Below are 25,149 nucleotides of genomic sequence, written 5' to 3'. Positions count from 1 at the left end.
GGTTGGTATGGGCACACATTTAACCTTTTTTCAAATCTTTTTGCAGAGCATTCAAATATATACATTTTCATCTATTAACAAAATAAATATGAAGACATTTGGATGTACCATTGCCGAGATATAGCTATTTTAAGTTAGCAGTTTCAAAAAACGGGTGCCACGATATCTCAACACTGCTTTGACCAAATCGGCTCAAAATTTTGGTGAAGACTCGTTAAACAGGTCCTGTGTGCATGACGAAGGCCGATTTTCAAAAACTTAATTAAAAAAAAAGATAAAAATATTTTTAAATTTTTCATATAAAAAATCGATTTTTGTATTTAAAAAAAAAGCGAAATTTTAAAATTGGGCTTCGTCATGCACACGGGATATGTCTTGGGAGTCTTCACCTCAAATTTCAGCCAATTTGGTCCATCCCATCTCGAGATGTCGTGGCACCCGTAAATCAACTCGGTGTTTAGAGAAAAACGTTCACAAAGTTTGACAGTTCGCTTTGAGCATGGCAAAATTGTGAACTTAAATCGTCTCTTACTCAGTTCTGATATGAAATATCTTCGTGAAACTTTCAGGAGTGATTGAAAATCATCTTTTTAGTAAATTTAGTGAATTTTGTGCAATATGAAATTTTGTGATTTTCTACATGTATGTAACCCCTTAAACAAAAAAAAAATCAAAATTTGCAATATGGTATCAAGCGAAGCAAAATTTTGTATGCGTTTTAGTGTTATTTTGTATATTTTTTCCAAAAAAGACTCTAATAATTTGAAAATGCATAAAAAAATTCGCTTCGTTTAAAACGAGTATCAATTTTTTTTAAATTTGAGTATTTTTGAAAGAATACGGTATTTTGTGTTTTCAACAAAAAAACTATTAGGCTGGTACCCCCCCCCCCCCCTCTTCAAAATTGGCCCGAAAAATCAGGGGGCAAAAAAAATATTTTTACAATAAACTTCAAAATTTCAATGAAAACTCAAGTGCAACCAGCTGAAATCAAATTAAAATACATTCTCCTGCGTTTAAAATCATTTATAGCATGTTTGGGTTTATAACAAAATGTTAAGATTTTTTGAAAATGTTCGATGCAAAATCTTTTTTTTCGATACAATTTTTGTTTTTGTCAGATCTTAGATTTTTTGAAAACTAATGATTGCAAAACAACTGAACTAGTGTAAAATGCATTTTAAAACACTTTTTTCATTTAAATGTGAAGACTATGCCCCCCCCCCCCCTTGACCTCGGCCAGGGCCGAGGGACAAAAACTTTTTTAAATATTTGCATCGGCCTAATAAAGTGAAAAAGCTGACTGTGAAAGCTCGAGCTCGATCTTGTTTGCATGCTCTTAGGTTTGCATCAGGTGGAAAACGTATTTTCTTTTTTTCTTAACGAGATGGGTTTCTGCATTTTTGTCATTTAAAAACTCAATTTAATTCATATTGGTTGCATTACATTATATCACATATTTTGGTATAAATTAATGGTGCAGTTTGTGAGTCGATTGATCTGAACTGCGATTCTAAGCGGAAGATAAAGGAGTCGTATCAGAGAGTGGAGGATTAACGGGAACTGCAAAGATCTTTCAAGATAGCCTCTTCAGGACGGAAATGTCAACGCCCGAATCGGCAAGCAGCGAGGCCGAAGATCGTCGAAAACAGTGCCCAGTGTACAGCTCCGGCGACGGAAGCTTCAGGTGCTCGGCAATGGTTTTCGGCAGTTTTGCAATCGTGTTGATCCCGATGGCCTGTTTGGTGCACTTTCCATTGCGGTACGAAACAAAAAATCTCGCGTGATTCGTACCGGCGGCCCGTTTTCCCGCGTACGCCCGGAACAGTTGCAGCATGTCCACACCGGGAGCTGTTCCCCTCGTTACGAAGAACTGCCGCATACTTTTCGTCTTCGTGTTGGGGATGGTGATCTTGATGCTGTCCTGCAGGTCTTCGATATCATCCAGCGTCAGCTTCAGGAGTTCCTCCCGCCGACATGCACCGTAAACGCCGACGATGAGCGCCACCTTTGTAACCAAATGCACCGCGTCATCGGCTTCCCTCAAGAACTCGAAAATCTGTTCCTTGGTGAGGATTTCGGACTTTTTCGGGCGATAGCCATCCGACTTCCGCTTCAGCAGCGACTTCAAGCTGGTGAAACCGGAAATGTCTATGCCCATTTTCAGGTTGATTGTGGTCCTCAACATGGAGAACTGGCTCCACTTTGTCGACGGCCTCTTATCTTTCAGTTCTTGGGCAAAATAGGCCAGCAAACAGTTTTCGTCGACGGTTTGGATCCAGTTTCTGGCTTGCCATTCTTGAAACTTTTTGAAGGCCGCTTCGTACAACGGCTTTGATTTTTCTGGAAGGAAGGCCGACTCGGCCGTCGCTTCTACGTCCATCGGACAATCGGAATCGGTGTCGGATTCACTCATCTCTCCTTGGGTGCTTGGCAAAAAAATTGAACTTTTTTTTAAAGTTAATAAATTGGGCGGTGAAATTGTTCTTACTTGTATTCCGGATTTGGCATTTCAACCTTCGTAATTTCGTAATTATCAACAATTGTTGACCAGGTGGTGCTAAAAACAAATTTATTCAAATGTAAAATAAATAATATAAAAAATCTCACCCTGTCCCAATGGGATCCTGCTGCTGCTCCTCGACATCCTCCAACTCCTGCTTGACCACCACCCGATCGGCACCGACCCCGGCGAGCATCTCGCCCAACTTCCGGCCCGACTCCCGGACCAGCTCCCTCAGGTTGAACGCCGCCTCCAGCTGCTGCCAGCAGTCGGAGCAGCAAACCTGCGGAAAGGGATCCCCCGCCAGAATCGGAACGTCGGCCACGATGGACAGCACTTCGGCGGCGGGTCGTCCCGCGATGGTGCCCTCGAAGAGACTCAGCCGGACCATCGGGTCGGGCCGGAGACAGATCCGGCACATCATGAGGGCCATGCTTGATTTAGACCAACTAGTTGTTGATTCCTCACTATGGCAACACGTCCAATAAAATTGAGCTCGGATTTATTTCAACTCGCTTGCTAAGAAAAACAAACATTTTCAACATCAACCCATCACTGAAATAACATTTTTGCATAAATTTTATGTTACGTGGAGTGCTCGCTTTATGCTCTTTGTTTTGATTGGTGTTTTGGTGTACACGCAAAACGGACATTAGGTATAAATTCCTAATTTTTAGTATTTTTTGAACTTATGTTCTAGCTTGTCAAATTATACCTAAAAATTAGTATTTTTTTCTTCCTAAAATTCAGTATTTTTTTAGAACACTGAAGTACTTCTTCAAAATTCCTAAATTTTAGGATTTTTTTAGTTCAAGAATTGTGATTCACGAATTGACATGTCAATGTCAAAATAATTTCGCAGCTGTAAGTTTGTGTTCCATGGTGCTGCTGTTAATTTTCAATTTGTGGGAAGTGGCAAGGTAAGTTTTGTGCTGGGAACCGATCGGGAATGCATTTTGAGTTGGCCGACGAAACTTTCCACGTGGCCACCCGGATCCGGTGCAGCCCCGGCTGGGTCGGCAGAAACGCAAAGCCGTACAAAGTGGGACCGCCGAGGATCGACGCGGGCCGTGTTGGCGACACTCTGTCCCTCGCAGTGTGCTGGACCCGAACTGGACGCTCCCCTTGCAGAACAGGTTCGGCTCTTCAAAATCCGACGCGTGGCACAGTTCTCCCAGGATGGGACAGAGGTTCCGCCGGGGCATCGCTGGATTTAGTTATGTAGCTTTTATTTTTGTTTAAGGGAACCACTTTTTGAGTGCCAAGGAGAACGGAACCCGGAGCATCTTAATTAGAGGAAGTGTGGCTCGTGTGTTTGTGGAAGAGGAGGAGGAGGACGGAACCTTCAACTCCCGGCGGGATTAAAAAAGCCGCGTTTTCCCTCTCGTGCCCTAGAGGACGGATGTTTGCGGAAGAGCTGGGGGAATTGTGCGACCCAAAATTGTATCCAGTTTGAGGTTGGCGGTTTGGTTGGGCGTTGCGGGTGTGTGTCTGTGCGTGTGGGTATGTATGCGTGTGTGAAAGTGCGTTTGTGCTCGTGTGTGTATGAGAGAGTGATAGGGTAGAGGAAGAGAAAGACAGAGAAAGTGGGAGAGAGAAGAGGAGAGGGAGAGAAAAAGGAGGGAAAGAGACAGAAAGTGGGAAAGGGAGAGAAGGAGAGAGAAAGAATGAGAGGGAGAGAGAAAGTGGGATAGAAAATGGACAGAAAATGTGGGAGAGAGAGAGGGAGAGATAGGGTGAGGATAGAGGAAGAAAGAGAGGGGGAGAGAGAGAGAGAGAGAGAGAGCAAGAGAGCAAGAGAAGGGGGGATAAAATGTGTGTATAAGAGAGAAAGAGAGAAATGGTGTTAGAGAGAGTAAAAGATATAGAGAAGAGAGAGAGAGAGAAATGGTGTTAGAGAGAGTAAAAGATATAGAGAAGAGAGAGAGAGAGATAGAAGAAGATAAAAGAGAGGGGGGGAGAGAGAGAAGGAGAGAATATGTGGTAGAGGAAGAGAGAGGGAAGAGCGAGGGGAGAGGAAGAGAGAGGGTGTGAGAGAGAGAGTAAAAGTAGTATAGAGAAGAGAAGAGAAAGCAAGCGAGATATAGAGAGGAAGAGGAAGAGAGAAAGATAGAAGGGGGGGGGGGGAATTTTTAAAAATCTTATATTTCAAACATTCTCAAACCAAAAAATCTAATATTCTGAAATTAAAAATATTTAAAGATTGTAATATTGAAGTTGCAAAAATATTCAAATATTCAAATAAAAAAATATCAAAAATAAATAAATATGAAAATATTCAAAACCTTTTTTAGGTAAATTATTAAAATATTAAAATATTAAAATATTAAAATATTAAAATATTAAAATATTAAAATATTAAAATATTAAAATATTAAAATATTAAAATATTAAAATATTAAAATATTAAAATATTAAAATATTAAAATATTAAAATATTAAAATATTAAAATATTAAAATATTAAAATATTAAAATATTAAAAATATTAAAATATTAAAATATTAAAATATTAAAATATTAATATATTTAATATTTTAATATTTTAATATTAAAATATTAATATATTTAAATATTAATATATTAAAATATTATAATTTTAAAATATTCAAATCTTTAAACAAATATTTTTAGGTAAGAGCATTTATAAAAAAGTTGAGTTTTATGTAAATAAAAATATTATTATATCATTTAAACCATTGTTTTCTTCTGCCTGCATATCTCTTGAATAATATCTAATTTGATCTTTGATTATTCCTAAATATAAGTTATTTTGGATTCCTTACTTTTCTAGAAAATATCTAAAATTTAGGCATTTATGCCTAGAATTTAGTAATAATCATGGTCCGCCATCTTGAATTATACCTGAATATCAGTAATTTTGGATCCCTTACTTTTTCCAGAAAATACCTCAAATTTAGGTATTTATTCTTAGAAATAAGGAATATTCGTGGTCCGCCATCTTGGATTATACCTAAATATCAGTAATTTTGGATCCCTCACTTTTCCAGAAAATACTTCAAATTTAGGTATTTATGCCTAGAAATTAGGAATAATCGTGGTCCACCATCTTGGATTCTTCCTGAATATTAGTAATTTTTGATCTCTCACTTTTCTAGAAAATACCTGAATTTTAGGTTTTTATGCCTAGAATTTAGTAATAATCATGGTCCGCCATCTTGGATTATACCTAAAAATAAGTTATTTTTGATCTCTCACTTTTCTAGAAAATACCTGAATTTTAGGTTTTTATGCCTAGAATTTAGTATTAATCATGGTCCGCCATCTTGGATTATACCTAAAAATAAGTTATTTTGGATCCCTGACTTTTCCAGAAAATACCTGAATTTTAGGTTTTTATGCCTAGAATTTATTAATAATCATGGTCCGCCATCTTGAATTATACCTAATTAAAAGTAATTTTGGATCCCAAACTTTTCCAGAAAATGCCTAAAATTTAGGTATATTGGTTCTTCAATTATACCTAAAATTTAGGAATTCTCGTACTAAAACGCGACTAGTAATTTTATTACTAATAGCCGATTAGTAATAAAATAACTTATTGCAGTCAGGTTCGATTATACCTAAAAATTAGGAATTTATACCTAGTGTCCGTTTTGCGTGTACACGAAAAACTCTTTTTACTCATATTTCAATATCACACGCATATCCAAAATCAAGAAAATTTCGTAAAATTTTACCTACCCAAAAATGAGAAAGCCACAAATAGTAGAGATCCTTAATAGGGAGACTGGTCGAAGTGAATTTGACGTACCCAAACAGACACGAGTTTGACGTATCCAAACGAGAATTTGCCTTTACGCCCAGCAAAACTTATCAGTGTTGCCATGCTCAAAACATACGTTGCCAGATCGATTTAGCCAGCTTAGACCAGTCTCCCTATTTAGGGTCTCTAACAAATAGAGGTTATGACGTACGCGGTTCGCACACTAGCGCACCATTTGTTTTTGCTGGCCGGAAAAAAATTAACCTCACTTTTTTTCGTGTACGTACACGCAATACATATGCGCACGTAAATAGAGTAATCTACGTGCGTGTGAATTACGTGTACCTACACGAAAATAAAGTGAGGTTAAATTTTGTCAGCCAGCAAAACCAAATGGTGCGCTAGTGTGCGTACGGGAAACGTCATAAAGCTCTCTATAACTCTACAAGCTAGATCTGAAAAAAAAAAATCATTTTAAATTTAATAAAAATTTAGTGAAATTCACCAAAATCTGACATTTATTTCGCTTAAACGTGGCTAAACAAGCTATTACACTACGACAGCGGTTCTCAACCTTTTCTTAACTAGGTACCCCTTTTCGTTTTGCTTAACCCTTTCGAGCCTGATGGGTCATATATGTCCCAAATATCGAAATTTCCAAAACTAGCCTATAATTTTCGTATGGTCATAAGAATCATTGTCCCATTATTGAATAAAAAAATATTTTTTTTTTGAAAATTCAGGCCTGAAAGGGTTAAGCTGCTGGTACCCCTTAGTTTTTAAACATGAAATTTCCCCCCTTATAGGAATTTCTTTTAAATTCCAAATATCGGATTTTTTTTAGAGAAACTTAAATTTTGGAGAAAACAATCTGTTTAAATGTTCTGTAACTGTAACTCGAGGGAAATTGATAGCATTTGGTCCAGCCCTCTGTCACGACGGCCATGTTTATGAAACCTAAATGTTCGACGCGAACATGAAGACGACAAAGAAGATGAAGAACGCATTTGCTGTCAAAATTTGAAAATAAACAAACCGCGTGGTAGAAAAAGGCATTATTTCATAATGTTGAAATGATTTCCATGAAAAAATAACGGCATGGGACGGATTTCCAATCGCAAGTTCCCGAAGGACCCTATCCGCCAGAGACTATGGATAAATGCCCCGCGAAGTGGCGATGAAGACGGTTTTGCAAGTTCAAAGTTCAGATTTGTTCGACCACTTCGCGATGAACTTCTTGTGAGTCCACGAAAGGTCGGATTCTACACAAGCACGCGATTTCTTCGATTCTCTGTGCGAGTCGACAGCGGAGTTGGCCAGGATGTTTCTGCACTTGGTCGGTTACTCCCTGCCGGAGATTGCAGCGAGTTGTTCGGAAGGATCAACAGCGGGACTTGGCCAGTCCCCGGTCCAGTACTACCCGGCAAATCTTCCCGGTCAATCGGAAGCAACAGTTCTCATCTTTTTTCGTAACAGATTTGCACACACAAAAAGAGATGTTTCTTGAAAATTTGGTGTAAACAAACAGACAACACCAATACTGTTACATTCAGAGCCCACGCAGTAGTATGAAGAGCCCACGATAAACAACGTGGGCTCTTCACTAATACTACTACGTGGGCTCTTCGAGGTTTTGGTGACTGTCAAACGTTCTAGCCATTTACAGTGGTGCCAGGGGGTTGATTTGGTCCTAAAAAGAAGTTTAAATTTGTGATATTATTGCTCATAACGATAAAGCTTATTTTTCTGAGTACAATGACCCTTTGAACGACCACAAAGGATTTAAAATGGATTTTTAATTGAATTTAAAAAAAATAACTTCATGGTCCTTCTTGACAGAAAAGGTCCTACTTGACAGCTCGTTCCAAGGGGACCATAGTTTATCAATCGAAAAAATGTTGTCTTGTTAAATATTTTTTTTTGCATTAAAATAAAAAAAGTGATAAGAAACAAGATAAGAAATGGTTTTTAATCGTGTTTTTACCGTTGTACATAAAAATTGTTAAGGGCTTTAGTACCCAATTTAAACAAAATCTGGAATTTTTTTGGACCAAATTTTCTTTTTTTGCTTCCTGCAGGGTATTTTTGAAACCGCATTGAATCAGGGTTATTCAACAACACTTAGAAAGTGAAAACAATATTTTATTGGACATTGAAAAAACAAAACGAAAAATATTGTTAATAAGTTAAAGCTTGTGTCTAGAATTGGGTCCTAAAATGAAGCTTAGATTGCTGATATTATTGTTTACAGCGATAAGGCTTATTTTTCTGAGTTCAATGACACTTTGTACGACCACAAAGAGTTTAAAATGTATTTTTAAATCAATTTTGAAAAATTAACCTAGCGGTCCTTCTTGACAGAAAAGCTCCTACTTGACAGCTCGTTTCAAGGGAACCATAGTTGATCCATCGAAAAAATGTTGTCTTGTCATTATTTTTTTTGCATTAAAATGAAAAAAAAGTGATCAGAAATGGTTTTTGATCATGTTTTTTACCGTTGTACATAAAAATTGTCATAGGGCTTTAGTACCCAATTCCTAATTCGGTATTAAAAACACCACATTCCCGTAATTCCATCCGCGCGTGCACTTTCAAACCATCAATGAATCTGTTCAGCAATCCCCGAACGCTCCCCGTGCAGCTGTCAACCTTTCCGGCGCTGCCAACCTCACGAAACACGCGGCCGTTTCCTGTTCTTTTCAACCGCAGTCCTCCGCGACGTACGTTGTGTCGGTAAATAAACTATCGAGGTACGACCGTGTTCCGGCCGCCGGACCGTTCCGGATTGTGTGCGAATCGGTTCCCCGAGGCCGGTGGCAGCCCGTCCATGTGCGATTTGCTGGGGAAAGTGGCGAAATTTGGGGGAAAATGTTGGTTTTTTGGTCGGCGTGAAAGTGTTTTCGCGAGAAACCGAGAGTCGACCTGTCAAAATCGCTTGCTGTGTGGCTGTCACTTGGACCGAAAGGAGGGGAGAGCGAAGCTTTTCGACATAACCTGGAAAATCTGTTAAGTTCGGTGGTTTTTACGGCTGTTTTCGTTTTCTTGCAGCAAAAATGGTCCGCATTAGTGTGCTAGCCGATGCCATGAAGTGCATCAACAACGCCGAGAAGCGCGGCAAGCGCCAGGTGCTGATCCGGCCCAACTCCAAGGTCGTCATCAAGTTCCTGACCGTGATGATGAAGCATGGCTACATCGGCGAGTTCGAGATCGTCGACGACCACCGGTCCGGCAAGGTCGTGGTCAACCTGACCGGTCGCCTCAACAAGGCCGGCATCATCTCGCCCCGGTTCGACGTGAAGCTGCACGACATCGAGCGGTGGACCAACACGCTGCTGCCCTCGCGTCAGTTCGGGTGAGTTTCGGGGAGCAACGACGAAGAAAGTGGGGTCATGTTTCTGTTTACCTTTACGGAATGGCGGTCTTCGACAGTTAGGGCAAGGCTGGGAGTGTCCCCATGCGGGCATTCCGGTTCTGCAGTCACCCCTAATGTGGACCCAAGTCTAGCTTCTTTGCAGAAGAATTGACTGGAAGGTCCAACCTCCGCCCTTGGGCATGTTGAGTCGCGGGGCTCAAATTTCTGCATGCTGGTCAGCCCGTGAGAGAACCTCACGGGAAAGGGCAGGTGCCGCCGGGTGATGCCAGTGATGTCGATGTGTGTGAACGTGATCGAATGGGACTTATTCGTGGTGCTTTCGGGGATTGGGCAAATGAGTAAGAGCTACGGGACAGATTCTTGGGTTTATTCTCGCCACAAACAGCTTGTTGGGGAAGGGATGCTCCTGAATTTGAGGATTGTCTAAAGTCTGTCTTGTTAATCTATCACATTTGAACGAACCCTGGATCATCACAACAAAATTGCATGTAAAAATGTGATTAAAATTTAACACCCACACCGTTCACGGGATCACTTTTAGAGTTTAAGTGCTGGAAATATCCAAAAAAGTAAGAAAAACAACTTCAAAATTAATCGTTTTGGATTTTGTCTCAGTCAAAACAAACTTTTTGATCCAAAAAATGCTTCAAGACATAGACAAATAATCGTAAAACTCGATTTTACTTCATTGTATTAACAAAAACGGTAATTTCAAACTAAAACATTACACAATAATAGTTTTTAAACCAATCGAAAATCTGCGCCAGTTAAATTCACTTTTCTTTAGCAAAAAATGTTCAAATTAGGCCAGTTTTAAAAATGAAACTTGATTAGTTTGTTGGGCAGAGCTGTGAACACTCTCAAGAAAAAAAAACTTGCAATATATTCAGAGACAAATCAAGATTAAACTAAAATTTGTCACATTGATCGATTCGAGTCAAGATTCTGAGAAATTTTTAAAATATTTCTCGTTAAATTAATCATTATTCAACTGTTAAACGCATTTAAATGGGCAGTGCTGAGCAAAATGTGCTGTAGTTAACACAGCAGTTGATTCGGAGCGTTTGGAACAACGGTATGTCCACGCATCCTTCGTTTCTTGTTGGTTCTGTGAAATGTGATTCGTTCTCAGAATCTGTCTCTGTGGTCAATGCAACGCAGTAGGGCTGGCCACTTTATTTTGTTCCATTTAGGCCGTTGCAAATATTTTTTTAAAATTATGTCATTATGTTGAATTTTAAAGCATCCTCTTAGAAAATATGTGTTTAATAATATGGTAAGTTGCAAAGTATAAATATATAAACAAATCACGAAATCACGTATTTTCTCGAAAATACTTATATTTTTTATAATTCGCAATCTGGGTATCAAACGATTCGAAATTGTGCATACATTTTCCCTGTTTTAGAGTTTTTTGACTGAAAAACTAAATTTTTCACAAAATATCGTATTTTCTCGAAAAAACACACATTTTTATAATTCGCAATATGGGTATCAAACAATTCAAAACTTTGCTTGCATTTTCACTGTTTTTGAGCTTTTCGAATAAAATTCTCATATTTTTTTTTACAAAATACTGTATTTTTTGAAAGTGAAAGAATAGAGACAGCTCGTTGAAAAGCCCTTAAAAGCTTCAAGTTTGAAAATGAATGCACACATTTTGTTGCTCAGAATCTTGTCTATACGAAATCAATGAAAAATATCAAAATACGGTATTTTGCGAAAATTTTAGTGTTCTGCGAAAATTTGAGTATTTCATTCAAAAAACTCTAAAACAGGTAAAATGTATGCAAAGTTTCGAATAGTTTGATACTTAGATTTCGAATTATAATAAAATACTGTATTTTGTGATTTACACTGTTTTAAAGGCTTTTTTTTAAGGAAATACAAAAAAAAACTCTAAAACAGTGAAAATGCATGCAAAATTTCGAGTTGTTTGACACCCATATTGCGAATTATAAAAATTTGAGTATTTTCGAGAAAATCCGGTATTTTGCGAAAATTTTAGTATTTTGTGAAAATTTTAATATTTCATTCAAAAATCTCTAAAACAGTGAAGATGCATGCAAAACTTTAAAGCGTTTGATACTCATATCGCGAATTATAAAAATTTGAGTATTTTCGAATAAAATGCGGTATTTTGTGAAAATTTTAGTATTTCATTCAAAAAACTTTTAAAAAACATTGAAAATGCAGGTAAAATTTCCAATTGTTTGATACCCATATTTCAAATTATGAAAATTTGAGTACCTACTTTCAGCAAAAACGGTATTCTTTGATTTTTTTTGTATTTGATGCTTTGAAACTTACTACATTATCAAAAATATATTCTAAGCAAATGCATTGAAAATTTTATATTATATTGATGGATTAGGCCAATTTAAGAAAGAATTTAAAAAATGAGTTATCGGCGATAAGATTATCGCCGATAGAATTATTGGAATATTGTTAGACGATAATATCATCGACGATAATTCTATCGATTAATAACCTTGAAGCTATTATGCCTCTTAAAGTTAAAATTTTGTGAAAAAATAGTTTTTTTCAGTTTCATCTAATTAACCACCATTTTGCAACTCAAGGAGCTATTAGACTACGACAAACAAACAAACTCGCAAACACACAAACTTGTTGACAGTTTGTTTGCAAGTTTGCCGCAAACTGTCAAACACAAAAAAGTGCGAATTTGTTTGTTTGTCATAGTCTAATATCGCCTTCACGATATCTCGGAAACTATCGGTTCGATTCTCTATGTTGAAAAAATTATTGAACTTTAATGGACATTTCTGCTCTTTCCAATAAAAATCATTTTGAAATTTTAGAATCAAGACTAATATTTTGAATGGACTTAAAACCTTATTTTTGATTTTTCAAAAGTTGTTGTGCTAGATTTTTTATTTTCTAGATAATTTCATAGAAAAGAAATGGGTAGAAAATTTCACAAAGGCATCAATTTATATTGAAAATTAAACCAATAGATTCCGAGATATCGCGAATTAAAAAATAGGTTTATTTAGATAACACGAAAAAAAACTCTAGAGTTTTGTCTAAAGTTCCTATAAACATATGAAACACAATAGCTTTTATAGGACCTTTAAAAAAACTCTTCACAAAATATTTACCTCTAGAGGCTGTTACACAATTTTCTAAGCTTTTAGAAAATATTTTTGTAATTAAAAAAAATCAAGGGCACTTTTTCCAACAAATTTCCAATATTTCCGATTTTTTTAAATAACAAAAACTCTAACGCAAAAGATGCATTTTTTAGCCTTTTAAAACATTGAACTGCAGGTTAAGAAATACGTATTTTGGGGATTCAACTATTAGTGACATGAAGTCAAAATAGAATATCTTGAATTTATTTTTTTCCGTGTACCTATTTTTTCTGAAAAAGTCATAAGCATTATCTACAACTTTGCCGAATACACCAAATCGATTAGATAAATTCTTCTCAATATACAGATTCTCAAATATTCACATGCCCAATTTGTACGACAAGCTCAAAAAATTGTAAATAGACAAATAAAACAGGCAAACTGTAAAAAATATATATATTTGTCGTAGTCTAATACGGCCTTCAGATTTCGAAAGTTGTGTCTTTATTTTCATGTAGAAACGTGAAATAATTTATAACTAATTAGATTGCTCAAATAGTGAAAAACGCAATCCACAGAACCCTCATCCTGCCAAACGTACCTTTTTGTTCCTAAATTACAACCTTTGACTGTCTCAAATTCGAAAAATGGCTCGAATAAATTTAGCAAGCACTTGTTTGTTGATTTCACGAAAGTTGTTATAAAAGTTAAAAAAAAACTGCAAAACTGATGAGTTTTCCAAAAAATTAATTGAGCTTAAAAAGGCCAGAACAGCTCCGTTGTATTTACCGCAGGAGGATTCCTCGAAATGGATCACATTTCACAGAGTGTAATACCAGCTTTACGTAACAAAATCAATAAATTTAGAAAACATATTAATTGAATTAAGGAACAATTTCTCAAGGCCAAACAATTTTAAAAGTATTAATTTGAGACTGAAATGAGTGTTGAATATTCATAAAACAAATTAAAAGAAATAACAACTTCATTTTGAGGCACTGCTCGCAAAAAACTATTTCTAACAGTTTCTCCGAGAAGTTTTGAGAAAGTTTCTCATACGAACTTGCCATCTTAAGCTGGTATTCCACTGTGAGAAACCTAGTTTTTGCAAACTTTATAATACTGTTAAGACCGTTCCCAAGTTTGTGTTTTCGATTCTGTCTAAGCTTCCAGCAATGGAATACCATCATTAGTTAACGAGTTATTAATGCTCAAATTTAGCCTATGTTTTTAGTGGGTCATGATCAGTTTGTTTTACTCAAGGAGGTATTGCCCAATTGACAAATTATTTTGGCTTATTTTTGTAAATCAGCAAAATCAGCATAGTGTTTTTTGAAATGGTTCTACAATCTATGGGATTCCCTAAGTTTATGTGCCATTTTCAAATAAAACTCTAGATGTATAAAAGAAATGATGAACTCACCTAAAAAAATTATACAAAAAAAGAAGAAAAAAAAACAAGCTCCTTTGCCTGAAATCAGAAGACATCCGCACTGGCTTCATCGTGGTGGACCACACTGGATGGATCAGCAAAGGTAATTGTCTCAACATTTTACCTATCCAAAACCCTTAAAGTAACACACCACTCTGCCTTCTTACCTACCTATGATAGCGCACCAAACCTTCGGCGCACTATTGTCCCCTAGGAGGCTAGAGCAAGGCTCTCCGGAGCGCAGTCCACCATTAATCCCGGATTCGAGTCTAGAAACGTTTTCGATTCAATGGATGGAAACAGTTAAATTACAAAATTTGTAAATGTCATTTTGACATTTCGTGACTTGAAACTAAATGTCTGTATTTCCGCTACCTCTTTCAGATACGTCGTGCTGACCACCAGCGCCGGCATCATGGACCACGAGGAAGCCAGACGGAAGCATCTGGGAGGCAAGATCCTGGGTTACTTCTTCTAAGCACTTCTGGAAGAGCAACAGGCCCCACTGTGTGGGAAGGTGGCGTTTGTTGGGCGTTGCCAACAAACCTGGATAAGATCGAAAAAAAAAGAAAATGAAAAAAACGTTTAAGAATAGAGTAACTTAAAACACACACTCACGATTCCGACTGACCATCTGCGGAAGTGCGCCGATTCGGCGGGGATTTCTCGTTTTACTTTACTGACGGAACGCGTTAAGGGGGTTTGGGGGTTTTACGACCGTTTTCGGGGTTGTAGCGATGAAAGGATATTTTGAATGAAAGTATAAAAGTGGAAAGAAAACTTGAATCCCCGCCGTTGGCTGTCTACTTTTTAAGAATCCGAAATTCCATGACGAGAGATGTTGAGAAAAGCAAATTTCAGGTATCGCCTACAAAATTTTCGTGACTTCATAAAATTCGTTTGAAATTTTATTCCAGGTTCTCCCTTCTTCAGTTGCCATAATCACTTATAGCTTGGAACATTCGAGCAGCTGCTCGAACTGGAACTGGTTGTTCCTTCTCGGTTTCCCGGTCTTGGAGCGCCAAACAGGAAGAAGATTTATCTCCAACTCAGCGTCAAATAAAGAAATAAAAAAAGTGGTTTTATTTATTTTTGACAAAGCTCTATCTGCGGTGTCAATCCAAAAAAAAATCGAAAATATAGCGTTACCGTCGCATGCCCTCGGCTTGACATTCTAGGTACTTGAATCTTACGTCCCAATCAGAGATGATATCTGCTACGCAACAGTTTCCTGTCGCGTGGAAGCAGCAACGTGCCGTGCGAACTATATAAGCTAACAGATAGGGGAGTTTTGGCACGAAAAGACGCGAAAAGTGAACATCAACGATTCCCTACCGCGGCGCGTAAGATCGATTAAGTTATACGGAATTTGTGTTAAAATACGCCGAGCGTGTACTCAGTGAGTTTTCAAACGTGTAGAGAAAGTAATAAATCAGTCTTTTAGTATGTTTTGGCACGGAAAGCCGTGAATAATAGTAACTAACGCCTTTTCCGTGACATCTACTCCGACGTCCGTGATCGGGAACCGCTTCCTCAAAGCCAAACTCCCCAGAAATTCCTTCCCGCCGCGGCGCGCTGCTCCGTTTGCCGGTTCGTTCCACTTTCCACCGCGTTCACAAACTGTTTCTATGCTCGCTGCAACAACCTCTGGTTCATTCGCCTGCTCCGTCTGCTTCTTCAGTTGTGTTTTGACCGTCGTCGCGTTCGGTAGCCGTTGCTCGTGTCGGTACGTCGTCCCCTTCCTGTGTGTGTAGTACCGTTATTAACGCATACACACTCGCGCGCGCTTACCTGGTAGTGGTGGTTTCATTCACAAGAATACTACCACACACTGAGGTTTCCAGGAGATTGATCGCAGCACACCTTGAGCGCGATCTAGTTCGGGAAAGGGCTGAGAGCGCGATCGTGTGAGTGAGCGGGGCAGTAGGCTGTGACCAATACGCGCGAAGATCGGTAGCCTGGAGAATGTAGTTTTTTGTTGTGTATCGTGTACGATCGGCCTGCTAGATTGGGTCGGGTCAGGCGAAGGATACAATTTCCGTTGAGGAATTTCGGCGGAATGAATTCCTGCACGTGAATCAAATTTGTAACAGTGTGTGCAATACGAAAGCATTTAAAAAAAATTGTCGGTGACAAATTAAAAGGAAAAGCGAAAAAAATACGGTGTGCGTGTTCAGCTCAAATTCTCCATATATTTTATATCGCTGCGTTAAAATAAAAAGAAGGCCAAAAGGCCAAAACAGCGACGAGAAGAAAAAGCTTCCAGAGTGGTGAATCCTACAGGTGTGTGTTTGGTTAAGGCGCGCGCTTCTCGGCACTACTACACCGCACACACAGAGATGACGGAGACGGAGCAGATGTAAACCGTGAGAAACCAGTAAAACATAAAAAAGTACGAGTGAAGAATGGAGAAGAGAATGTAAGAAGGAATCGAGAAGAAGTGAAAAAAAAGATCAAACACAACAAGAGAATCGGTTCGAAACGTGTGTATTGGAGAAGGAAAAAGGTAAAAATTTAAGTAAAAAAAATATACAATAAAATATCGAAATGGTAGTGGTTCGAGTGTGGTGTACTAAACAACAGAACAACAACATCAACAACAGTGTTGCAAAGTAGTGACTGGGTTTTTCGTGTGGTTTTTAATGCTTGTTTGGTCTGGGCTCCCGCGGCTACTGGTTTGTGGTGGTACCTATTTGGTTATGTTTATCGCTAACGTTTGCTGAAATTGTAAACCGCTGTGAAACGGTTGCCGACGAGGGCAGTAAAAACTGGACGTTAAAATTTGTTACTGAAGGTTGAATTTTAGATGTGTTTACCTATTGAGTAGGGAAGATTGACTTAGAAAGCATAAAATGTGACATTTATTTCTAAAACTACCTACTTACTTAGAATGTTTACTAGAAAACATATGAATTTTTACGATTTTACTTTTGCTGCATTTTTTTTACCTTTTGTTTTTTTTTGTAGTAAAATTTTTTTGAGAACAGAAACATTCAAAAGATTGAATTCTTACAAAAGATATAAAACATATATTTTGCAAATGCTTGCAGTTTATTTTATGTCCTGAATAACATAGATTATGCATAGATCTGCTCTTATACCGTTGGGCTTTATATTCTTTCTTAGTAAAAAATGTAAATTTTGCCAAAAGTATGTTTTCAACCTTATGACTCCGTTAATTCGATCTAAATTCAACTTCGATTTTTAATCATATTTTTTAAGGTGGATTTTTTTTAAATGTCCCATTTAAAATTCTAGGATCTTCAACCATCGTTTTTCCGTATTCTGAAATTTTAAATCTGAAGAAAAAAAACTACATAAATAAAAATCTTTGATTTTCAAAAAAAATAAATATTAATAAAATAAATATAAAATTTGTAAATTCCTAAATTCTTGAATTATTAAAGTCTTCTATTCTGAAATTCATAAATTTTAAAATTCTTAAATTATCAAATTCTTGAATAGTTATATTCTTATATCCTTGAATTCTCGTTGAATTATTAGATTATCATATTCTCCGATTAAAAAATTCCATAAATGATAAATTATTAAATTCTACAAAAAAATAATATTATAGAATTCTAAAATTTTTAAATTAAGAAATTATAATCTCCTGAAATTTTTAAAATGCTAAAAGTCACAAAATCTAAAAATTTTAAACTCAAAAACGAAAAATCTAGGATTCTAAAATTTTAAAATTAAAAAAATCTTAGATTGTAAAATTCTAAAATGCCAAGTTCCGAAAATTCTGAGATTATAAAATTTATAAATTGTTTGAAAAAAAAAATGAGGTGCTTGTAATAAAAAATTAATAATTTCTAAATTTCTATTTATTTTAGGTTTTATCCCTTATCCCCGAATCCCACTTTCCCGAATCCCACTTTCCCGAATCCCATATCCCCGAAAATCATTTCCCCGAAAATTCCACATCCCCGAAAATCATTTCCCCGAAAATTCCACATCCCCGAAAATCATTTTCCTGAAAATTCCATATCCCCGAATGTCATTTACCTGAATGGCCATCTTACCGAACTGTCGTTTTCCCGAATTTACATATACCCGAATGGTTACTTCACCGAAAAATCAATTTTCCCGAATGATAACCTTGATATAAACTAAATTGTTATTTTGGGATTTTTTTTATAAAGGTTTGACGTTCGCAATTTTCAGTGTAAGAACGGGCCTTGACCGATCTTATGCACCAGGTTCCCGACGAACACGCACTGCCCTTACACCTACATCTCACCCTTGCTCTGAGTCAGTACGAGCAGCACGCTAGAACACGCTTTGAGTGTTCGTGCCAGGCATGCACACCTTCTTTTCCGGTTACGCATTTTAACTCGGCCGGGGGTGGTACATTACGTAGGGTTTGATGTAAGTATAAGCGCCTAACCATTTATAGTGTGCCTATCAATTTTCAGTAAAGCAAAAAACTGTTAAATTTTTAGTTTGAATTCAAAAACTAATTGTTATTTACTGTGTATTGTTTTCTCCTGAAATCTTGCCTAATGTTGAGTCGTGTTTATCTGTTGCTATTTCTTCTGTCGCGGTGTTTTGTTACAATATTTTGGTCCTAAGCATTTTATAAAAGTTTTTCAAAAGTACAATAGTAATATTTGTGTTAATCCTTTAATCATTCCATAAATTGAGTCAGGGCTCGAACCTCACTTGCTTAAGAAAAAGGTGAAGTTTCAAAACAATGGACAGTGAAAGAAATATACTATGTAAAGAATCAATAGTAAAAGGAAGATAGTAATTTATGAAGAAGATAAAGAAATTAACAATAGTTAATAAATAGAGGTAACAAACAAGCTTAGATTGTATTGAGGGCAATTTACAGGGAAGATGAGAAATTATTGAAATAGATAAATAAAGAAAAGGCACATGATAAACAAAATTGACATCGCTGCCAAATTAAGGGAAAGCAGACAGTTTGTTGCAGCAGCATCAATTGGTAAAATAGAGTGGAAAAGCGTTGAGAAATTAGAGAATCAAATAAGTAAAATCGAAATCAAATGGAGGATAGTAAACAGAAGCCGTTTAAAAAATCAGTGAAACAAAATAAACAGATGATAGATGGTAGCTGGAAATGGAAAGGAGAGGAAACCCCGTTCTGCAACGTTCAGGTACATCCACAGCAGTTGACTCAACATACTGCGAATCAAAACAATACCGTCTACAATCACAAATTGCTTCCCTTTCCCACATTGACGCGCCTTTCTTCTAGCCGTCTCGACTCTGACCCTCGCTGGTCAAAGGTTTACGATCCGTTTCCACAGGCCACCAGCTAGGTCATCATGAAAACCAAGCCAACGTGGAGGTAAGAAAATAGGACACTTGCAAGGAACCAGAGCTATACTGTCCTGATCAAGAAAGATCTAACAGGACTACGGGCGTAGTCAGTGACGCTCCTTCCAGGATGTTCCTCGCCTGAGCGTCAACTGAAGAGATATCATCAGAATCATTCGCACTTGGCCTGCTATAAAGGTTTGACGTTAATATTAAATTCTCCTACGTGTTTTTTAAGATTAAAACCGTAGAAGGCCATCCATAAACCACGCAGATGCTTCAAGAGTGCGGGGTATTGAGATCATCCACGTTCCATAAAAAAAAAGATTTTTTTTGTAGCGGCGATTTTCAGCAAAGGACAATTTTCCAAAACGGTATCTACGTGGTAAGGATTGTACAGCAACGATAGCTTTATGCGACAACTCGATGCGCAGGATTCAGTTTGTTCTAGATTTTGTTTAACTGAACTGATTTGTCTTTATCAATTTTAGCTGGATGAAGGCCATGAACAATTTTTTTTATTTTTTTTACGTCCAATTCGAGTTCTGCGACCAACTGTTTCAATCAAATCTAAATAGTTGATTATTGAATTACAAAATGCATTTTTTGAATATTTCATCACCGCCATTTTAGATTTAAAATTACTAAATCACTTTAAAGTAGTTCAGGGACTCGACAGCCAAAAAAAAGACGACTAAACAATTTTTTATTATTCGATTATGTAAACTTTTGACAAGGCCTTCGGATAATCGAGTCATGACTGTATTTTGATTTTCAACTAAATGCATTTTTTTGCGAAATGACCAATGTATCAAATCGACCTTGTTGTGTTATCTTGTCGTTTGTCGCTTTTTGACGTTCCGAGAAAAACGCGTTTTAATGTTTGGCCTTGAATGAACGAAAAATAGAGCCAAACACGTTTTGTTTGGTTGACCATTCTGTGCATTGTCCCGAAGTTTGGTTGATTTTGGTTGCCAAGGTCCCGAGTAACAATTACAAATTTTTGCGGTAGTCGGGCCTGAACGTGTGTCAAACACTTTCTGACCTGAAATCCCTCTGGCCAGTTGTCGCACTTACATCAATTTGAATATTCAAAATTCAAGTGAAGCTCGGATTTTTTTAACGTTCAATTGTGGACGCGCGCGGTTCTGGGCAACGGCCATACCCGCCTGACCGGTTTCGGGGAAGTGGCGTTCTGGGAAATGGCCGTTCGGGGATATGGTCATTCGGGAAAATGATTTTCAGGGATGTGGAAAATTAGGGGAAGTGGCCATTCGGGAAGTGTCTTTTCGGAGATGTGGAATTCGGGGAAATGTCTCTTCGGGAATGTGAGTTTCGGGGAAATGTCATAGATTCTTATTTTATATTTCGAAATATTTGGATTATTTTATATTTTGAAATAAAAAAAATAGTACGGTTTCAGATTGTTTTTATTTTTTCCAGATTTTAGTTAACTTTTTTATGATTCTTATTATAAAGTTATTAAATTATATATTTTTAACTTCTGAAATATATATGAACCAATATTTATAAATTCTTAATTCTGAAATCAAAAATCCTACAGTTTTAAAATTCTATGAAAAATATGCTTAATTTCTGTAAATCTAAAATTCTAATCCATTTTTGATTTTTTAAATTCTTCAATTCATAAAATCATAATTTCTAAAATTTAAAAACTAGTTTTTTTCAACATTTTGAAATATTTAAAATGTACTAAAAGCTTAATTCCATTAAAAAATATTGCTGACAGTTTTGAGTTAATTTTAGTTAGATTCCTAAATTCTGAAATCCTAAAATTCAAACATTCACGAATTTTTATACTTCAAAATTCTTCACTATTTAACATTTCTTAAATATTAAAATCTAGGGGTTTCGAAGTTCCTTTGAAATTTTTAAAACTCTGTGAATTTAAAATGCTTAATTTCTGAAATTCTAAGATTACAAAATTCTAATATTCGTAATTTCTATGGTTCTACGTTTCATAAATTCTAGTATTCTTAAATTCCGAGATTCTTAATTCTAAACAGTTCTTAAATTAGAATTCCAAATTCAAATTTCTTTAAAAGAACATAAAATTTGGTACGATTTGAGACTTAGAGCTTTGATTTTTTCCTTAAATTTTAAAATTCTATATTCTCAAATTCTGAAATATTTAAAAAATAAAATTCTAAAATTCAATTCCAAAAAGTTAAAAATCAGAAATCTTAAAATTTTCAAATTCCGGAGTTTTTATTCAAAAAATTCTAAAATCCTTAAAATTAAACATTCACGCATTCTTAAATTTTTAAATTATGAAAATTAAAAAAATAAGGGCTACACAATTCTACAATTTTGAAATAAAAAACAAATTCTAAGATTCTCGAATTCTGAAATGTCAAATTTCAAAAATTGAAAGTTTGTCAAATGCTATAATTCCTCAATTCTTATATTCTTCGTTTCTTAAATTCTGAATAGTTCTTAAATGCTGAAAATTTTTAATTCTAGAAATCTAAGCTTCTTAAATTAATAAATTTCAAAATCTATCGAATATTTCTTTAAATTTGTGCGTGAGCTTCATGCTTCATTTTCTAAAATTTTAACTTTTTACAGTTTTGAATTAAAATTTGGTTTTTTTTTTTTTTTTTTTTTTAATAAATCGGTTAATGATACTAATGTACTATCGACAAACATTCACAAATTCTGAAAATTTTAAATTATGAGGGGTTTACCAAATTCTTTTATATTAAATAAATAAAATTCTACTATTCTCGAATTCTAAAATGTTAAATTTCTAAAATTCTGAGGTCCTTATGTTCTAATATTCTTCAATTCTATTTTTTTCTATTTAAAAAAAACAAGTTTCTAAGTTTCTTAAACTCTAATATTCTTAAATTATGAAATTTTTCTAGCCTAAAATCTAAGTTTCTAAATTTTTTAAAACATGAAAGTTCCTAGAATAAAGTTTTTAATTTGAGCGATTTGAGCACAAACATTTTCTAAAATTTTAAATTTCAGAAATTCTAAGATTCTAAAATTCTAATATTCTTCAATTCTTAAATTTTTCTATTCTAATAATCTAAGTTTCTAAAATTCAAAAACATGAAAATTTCAAAATTTCTAAAATAAAGTTTTTAATTTGAGTGATTTGAGCATAACATTTTTCTGAAATTTTACATTTTAAAAATTGGAAAATAATGTGCAATTTATGATTGTATATAATCTATATTTTAAACGAATATTTTAAAAACAAATTGTGCAATCCGATCCAGGCCAATTTTTTTTTATCAAAAACCATCCACAAGGTTACTCAAAATGAATTTAATTATTTGAAAGTAGGCCTCCCCGAAGTGTGCTCACCAAGAGATAAATTCTATTTGCACTGATAATTAGATGTAGCAATCTTTTCTCAAATAGACCATCATTTTTATCTCTACCTCTTTTTTCCTTTTCCACAGATAAGTCCTACTAAATAATCAACTCGGAGGTAACAAGTACCAACGTAGTACCGCGTTGTGAAACCCTCGAAAAGCTACAATTCGAGTACCGGTTGTGAGGAAAAGGCTCTCGAAACAAAGTGTGATCACGGAAAAAAGAAGCGTTGTCGCTGTTTAATTACGCCGTGAGTGTGGTGCAGTTTGTTGATTTTGTGTTATCTACCCCAAGTTCGGGTAGCTAGATAAGTACCCAAGGTGCGCGATAAGAAGGCAGAAGTGTTACATTTGTCGCGTTGAGGTTAGGTGAAGTTGGGTTCTAATTGGCAAAGCCGAATCAAATATGGCAGTGAATCATCGCCAGGAAGAAAGTGTGCAATAGGGTTCTTGGAAATGGAAGCTCACGAACGACTAGGACATCCGGCGGCCATGTTGGAAGAGGGGGAAGTGCGGGGTGCGACAGCTACTGGGAAAGGAAGAAGAAGCGGTAATAGTTGCAGCAGCAGCAGCAGTAACTCAACGAGAGCAGTGATAATGCGTAGAACCGGCAGACGACCTCGATCCCTAATGGGTGCGGCCCGGTTATCAGCGGGATTGGCGTTCGTGGCGATAGTGGCGCTGCTCGGTGGAACCCCGTCGGTTTTTGCAGGTTAGTTTACGCGTTTGATGGATTGTTTTGTTTATTCGCGATTGTGTTAAAATGAGTCATTTCCTAGTTTGGAACAAAACTACTCAGAACTGTCAAAATTGCTACACGCTCAAATGAATATTCTAAGTTGTGAGTTTAAACTCGGTTTTTGCTGCATGGGCCCAACTTCAAAATTTGAAAAGGAGCATTTCAATAGAAGAATTCCTGATTGTTCAAAGAAAGATAACGATTGAATCTGTCTTCCCTACTTTCCTGAACGAACCGAGTCTCTGAACCGAACAGCCGGTCTTTTCGTTGAATCGCTCCATGGAAAGTGGCTCACCTTGGACCGGCTCGTCAGACCAACCATGTGTGTAGTACGTAGAGACGACCAATCAATCAACCTCCGAGGCTGTGCAGCAACTGGTGGTGGTGGTGGGCCATTTAAAGTTTCATTTCGGAAGGCCTTTCTCGATTTGACTCGACTGTGTAGCGTTACAAAGGCCAAAATGGACGACGATTGGGGTAATTGTTGGCCACGTTGGCAATATTTGTCCGGGTCTTTTCAGGTCTGGAAGAGATCTCCGGTTTATGCCATCAATAACTGAGGACGAGACTCTCATTCTATAAGCTCCGAACATAACTTTGCTGAACAGACTCCGGGTGCACCTCTACGGAGAGATGCAACATGAAACAAAGTATAAATCATGTCCACTTGTGTGAGGAATGCCATCTGCTTTGTTTCCTCCTCAGCTTCATCTTCTCGAAAAAAAGGTAGGAAGAAATGGAAGAGACATACATTTATGAGATGGCATCATGTCATGTGTTGTGTTTTGCCTTTTGAATGGCAACATGTGAGGGCGACCGCACAAAAAGACAGATTCTGGAAAAAAGACTTGAAGAAAGCATATTCTTGTTGTTCAAGTTAGGACAACTGGTTCAAATTACTGTCACTGAAGATGCTGATCGCATTTTGCGACCCAAAACACTTGAAAACAAAGGTTGAAAGTAACTGTCAGATTTGCCATAATGGCGGACGGCGTCAACTGGCGCAACTGTCAGATTTGCCATAATGGTCATTTTGACAAAAAATACAAAAATTGACAAAATTGACAAAATTGTCAAAATTGACAAAATTGACAAAATTATTGACAAAATTGACAAATTGCCAAAATTGACAAAATTGACAAAATTTACAAAATTGACAAAATTTACAAAATTGACAAAATTTACAAAATTGACAAAATTTACAAAATGTACAAAATTTACAAAATTTACAAAATTTACAAAATTTATAAAATTTACAAAATTTACAAAATTTACAAAATTTACAAAATTTACAAAATTTACAAAATTTACAAAATTTACAAAATTTACAAAATTTACAAAATTTACAAAATTTACAAAATTTACAAAATTTACAAAATTTACAAAATTTACAAAATTTACAAAATTTACAAAATTTAAAAATTTACTAAATTTACTAAATTTACTAAATTTACAAATTTACAAAATTTACAAAATTTACAAAATTTACAAAATTTACAAAATTTACAAAATTTACAAAATTTACAAAATTTACAAAATTTACAAAATTTACAAAATTTACAAAATTTACAAAATTTACAAAATTTACAAAATTTACAAAATTTACAAAATTTACAAATTTACAAAATTTACAAAATTTAAAATT

The 25,149-nt window shown here is 35.9% G+C and overlaps 4 protein-coding genes across 8 annotated transcripts in view; 3 read left to right on the top strand and 1 right to left on the bottom strand.

Moving 5' to 3' along the window:
* Positions 1-1,441: 1,441 nt before the first annotated feature.
* Positions 1,442-3,136, bottom strand: LOC6038433. 2 transcript variants are annotated; one of them, XM_038249501.1, is made up of 3 exons: positions 2,611-3,136; positions 2,492-2,560; positions 1,442-2,447 (listed from the first exon to the last, which is right to left on the bottom strand). In XM_038249501.1, the coding sequence occupies exons 1-3, from the start codon at positions 2,934-2,936 to the stop codon at positions 1,577-1,579; spliced, it is 1,266 nt and encodes a 421-aa protein (XP_038105429.1). In that variant the 5' UTR covers positions 2,937-3,136; the 3' UTR covers positions 1,442-1,576. The 2 variants fall into 2 exon arrangements, with proteins under 2 accessions (XP_038105429.1, XP_001848231.2); XM_001848179.2 differs by having other exon boundaries at positions 1,442-2,429.
* Positions 3,137-3,311: 175 nt separating this feature from the next.
* LOC119765173 lies at positions 3,312-4,398 on the top strand. Its single transcript, XM_038248519.1, has 2 exons — positions 3,312-3,639; positions 3,747-4,398. The coding sequence occupies exons 1-2, from the start codon at positions 3,453-3,455 to the stop codon at positions 3,866-3,868; spliced, it is 309 nt and encodes a 102-aa protein (XP_038104447.1). The 5' UTR covers positions 3,312-3,452; the 3' UTR covers positions 3,869-4,398.
* A 4,472-nt stretch (positions 4,399-8,870) lies between these two features.
* Positions 8,871-14,756, top strand: LOC6038431 (40S ribosomal protein S15Aa). Its single transcript, XM_038266593.1, has 3 exons — positions 8,871-8,979; positions 9,278-9,581; positions 14,514-14,756. The coding sequence occupies exons 2-3, from the start codon at positions 9,283-9,285 to the stop codon at positions 14,605-14,607; spliced, it is 393 nt and encodes a 130-aa protein (XP_038122521.1). The 5' UTR covers positions 8,871-8,979; positions 9,278-9,282; the 3' UTR covers positions 14,608-14,756.
* An 8,155-nt stretch (positions 14,757-22,911) lies between these two features.
* Positions 22,912-25,149, top strand: part of LOC6038421 (protein sidekick) — a 166,243-nt gene continuing 164,005 nt past the window's right edge. For 2 of the 4 annotated variants that reach the window (XM_038248884.1, XM_038248889.1), the window contains exon 1: positions 22,912-23,477. In XM_038248884.1, the coding sequence (XP_038104812.1) occupies positions 23,222-23,477 (256 nt within the window). In that variant the 5' untranslated portion in view covers positions 22,912-23,221. The remainder of the gene's footprint in view (positions 23,478-25,149) is intronic. The other 2 variants (XM_038248904.1, XM_038248897.1) reach the window with 1 other exon arrangement.

The sequence above is a fragment of the Culex quinquefasciatus genome, chromosome 1 (assembly GCF_015732765.1).
Source record: "Culex quinquefasciatus strain JHB chromosome 1, VPISU_Cqui_1.0_pri_paternal, whole genome shotgun sequence".
NCBI lineage: Eukaryota > Metazoa > Arthropoda > Insecta > Diptera > Culicidae > Culex > Culex quinquefasciatus.
The sequence above is the reverse complement of the archived record's forward strand: the minus strand, read 5'-3'. Positions and strand labels throughout refer to the sequence as shown.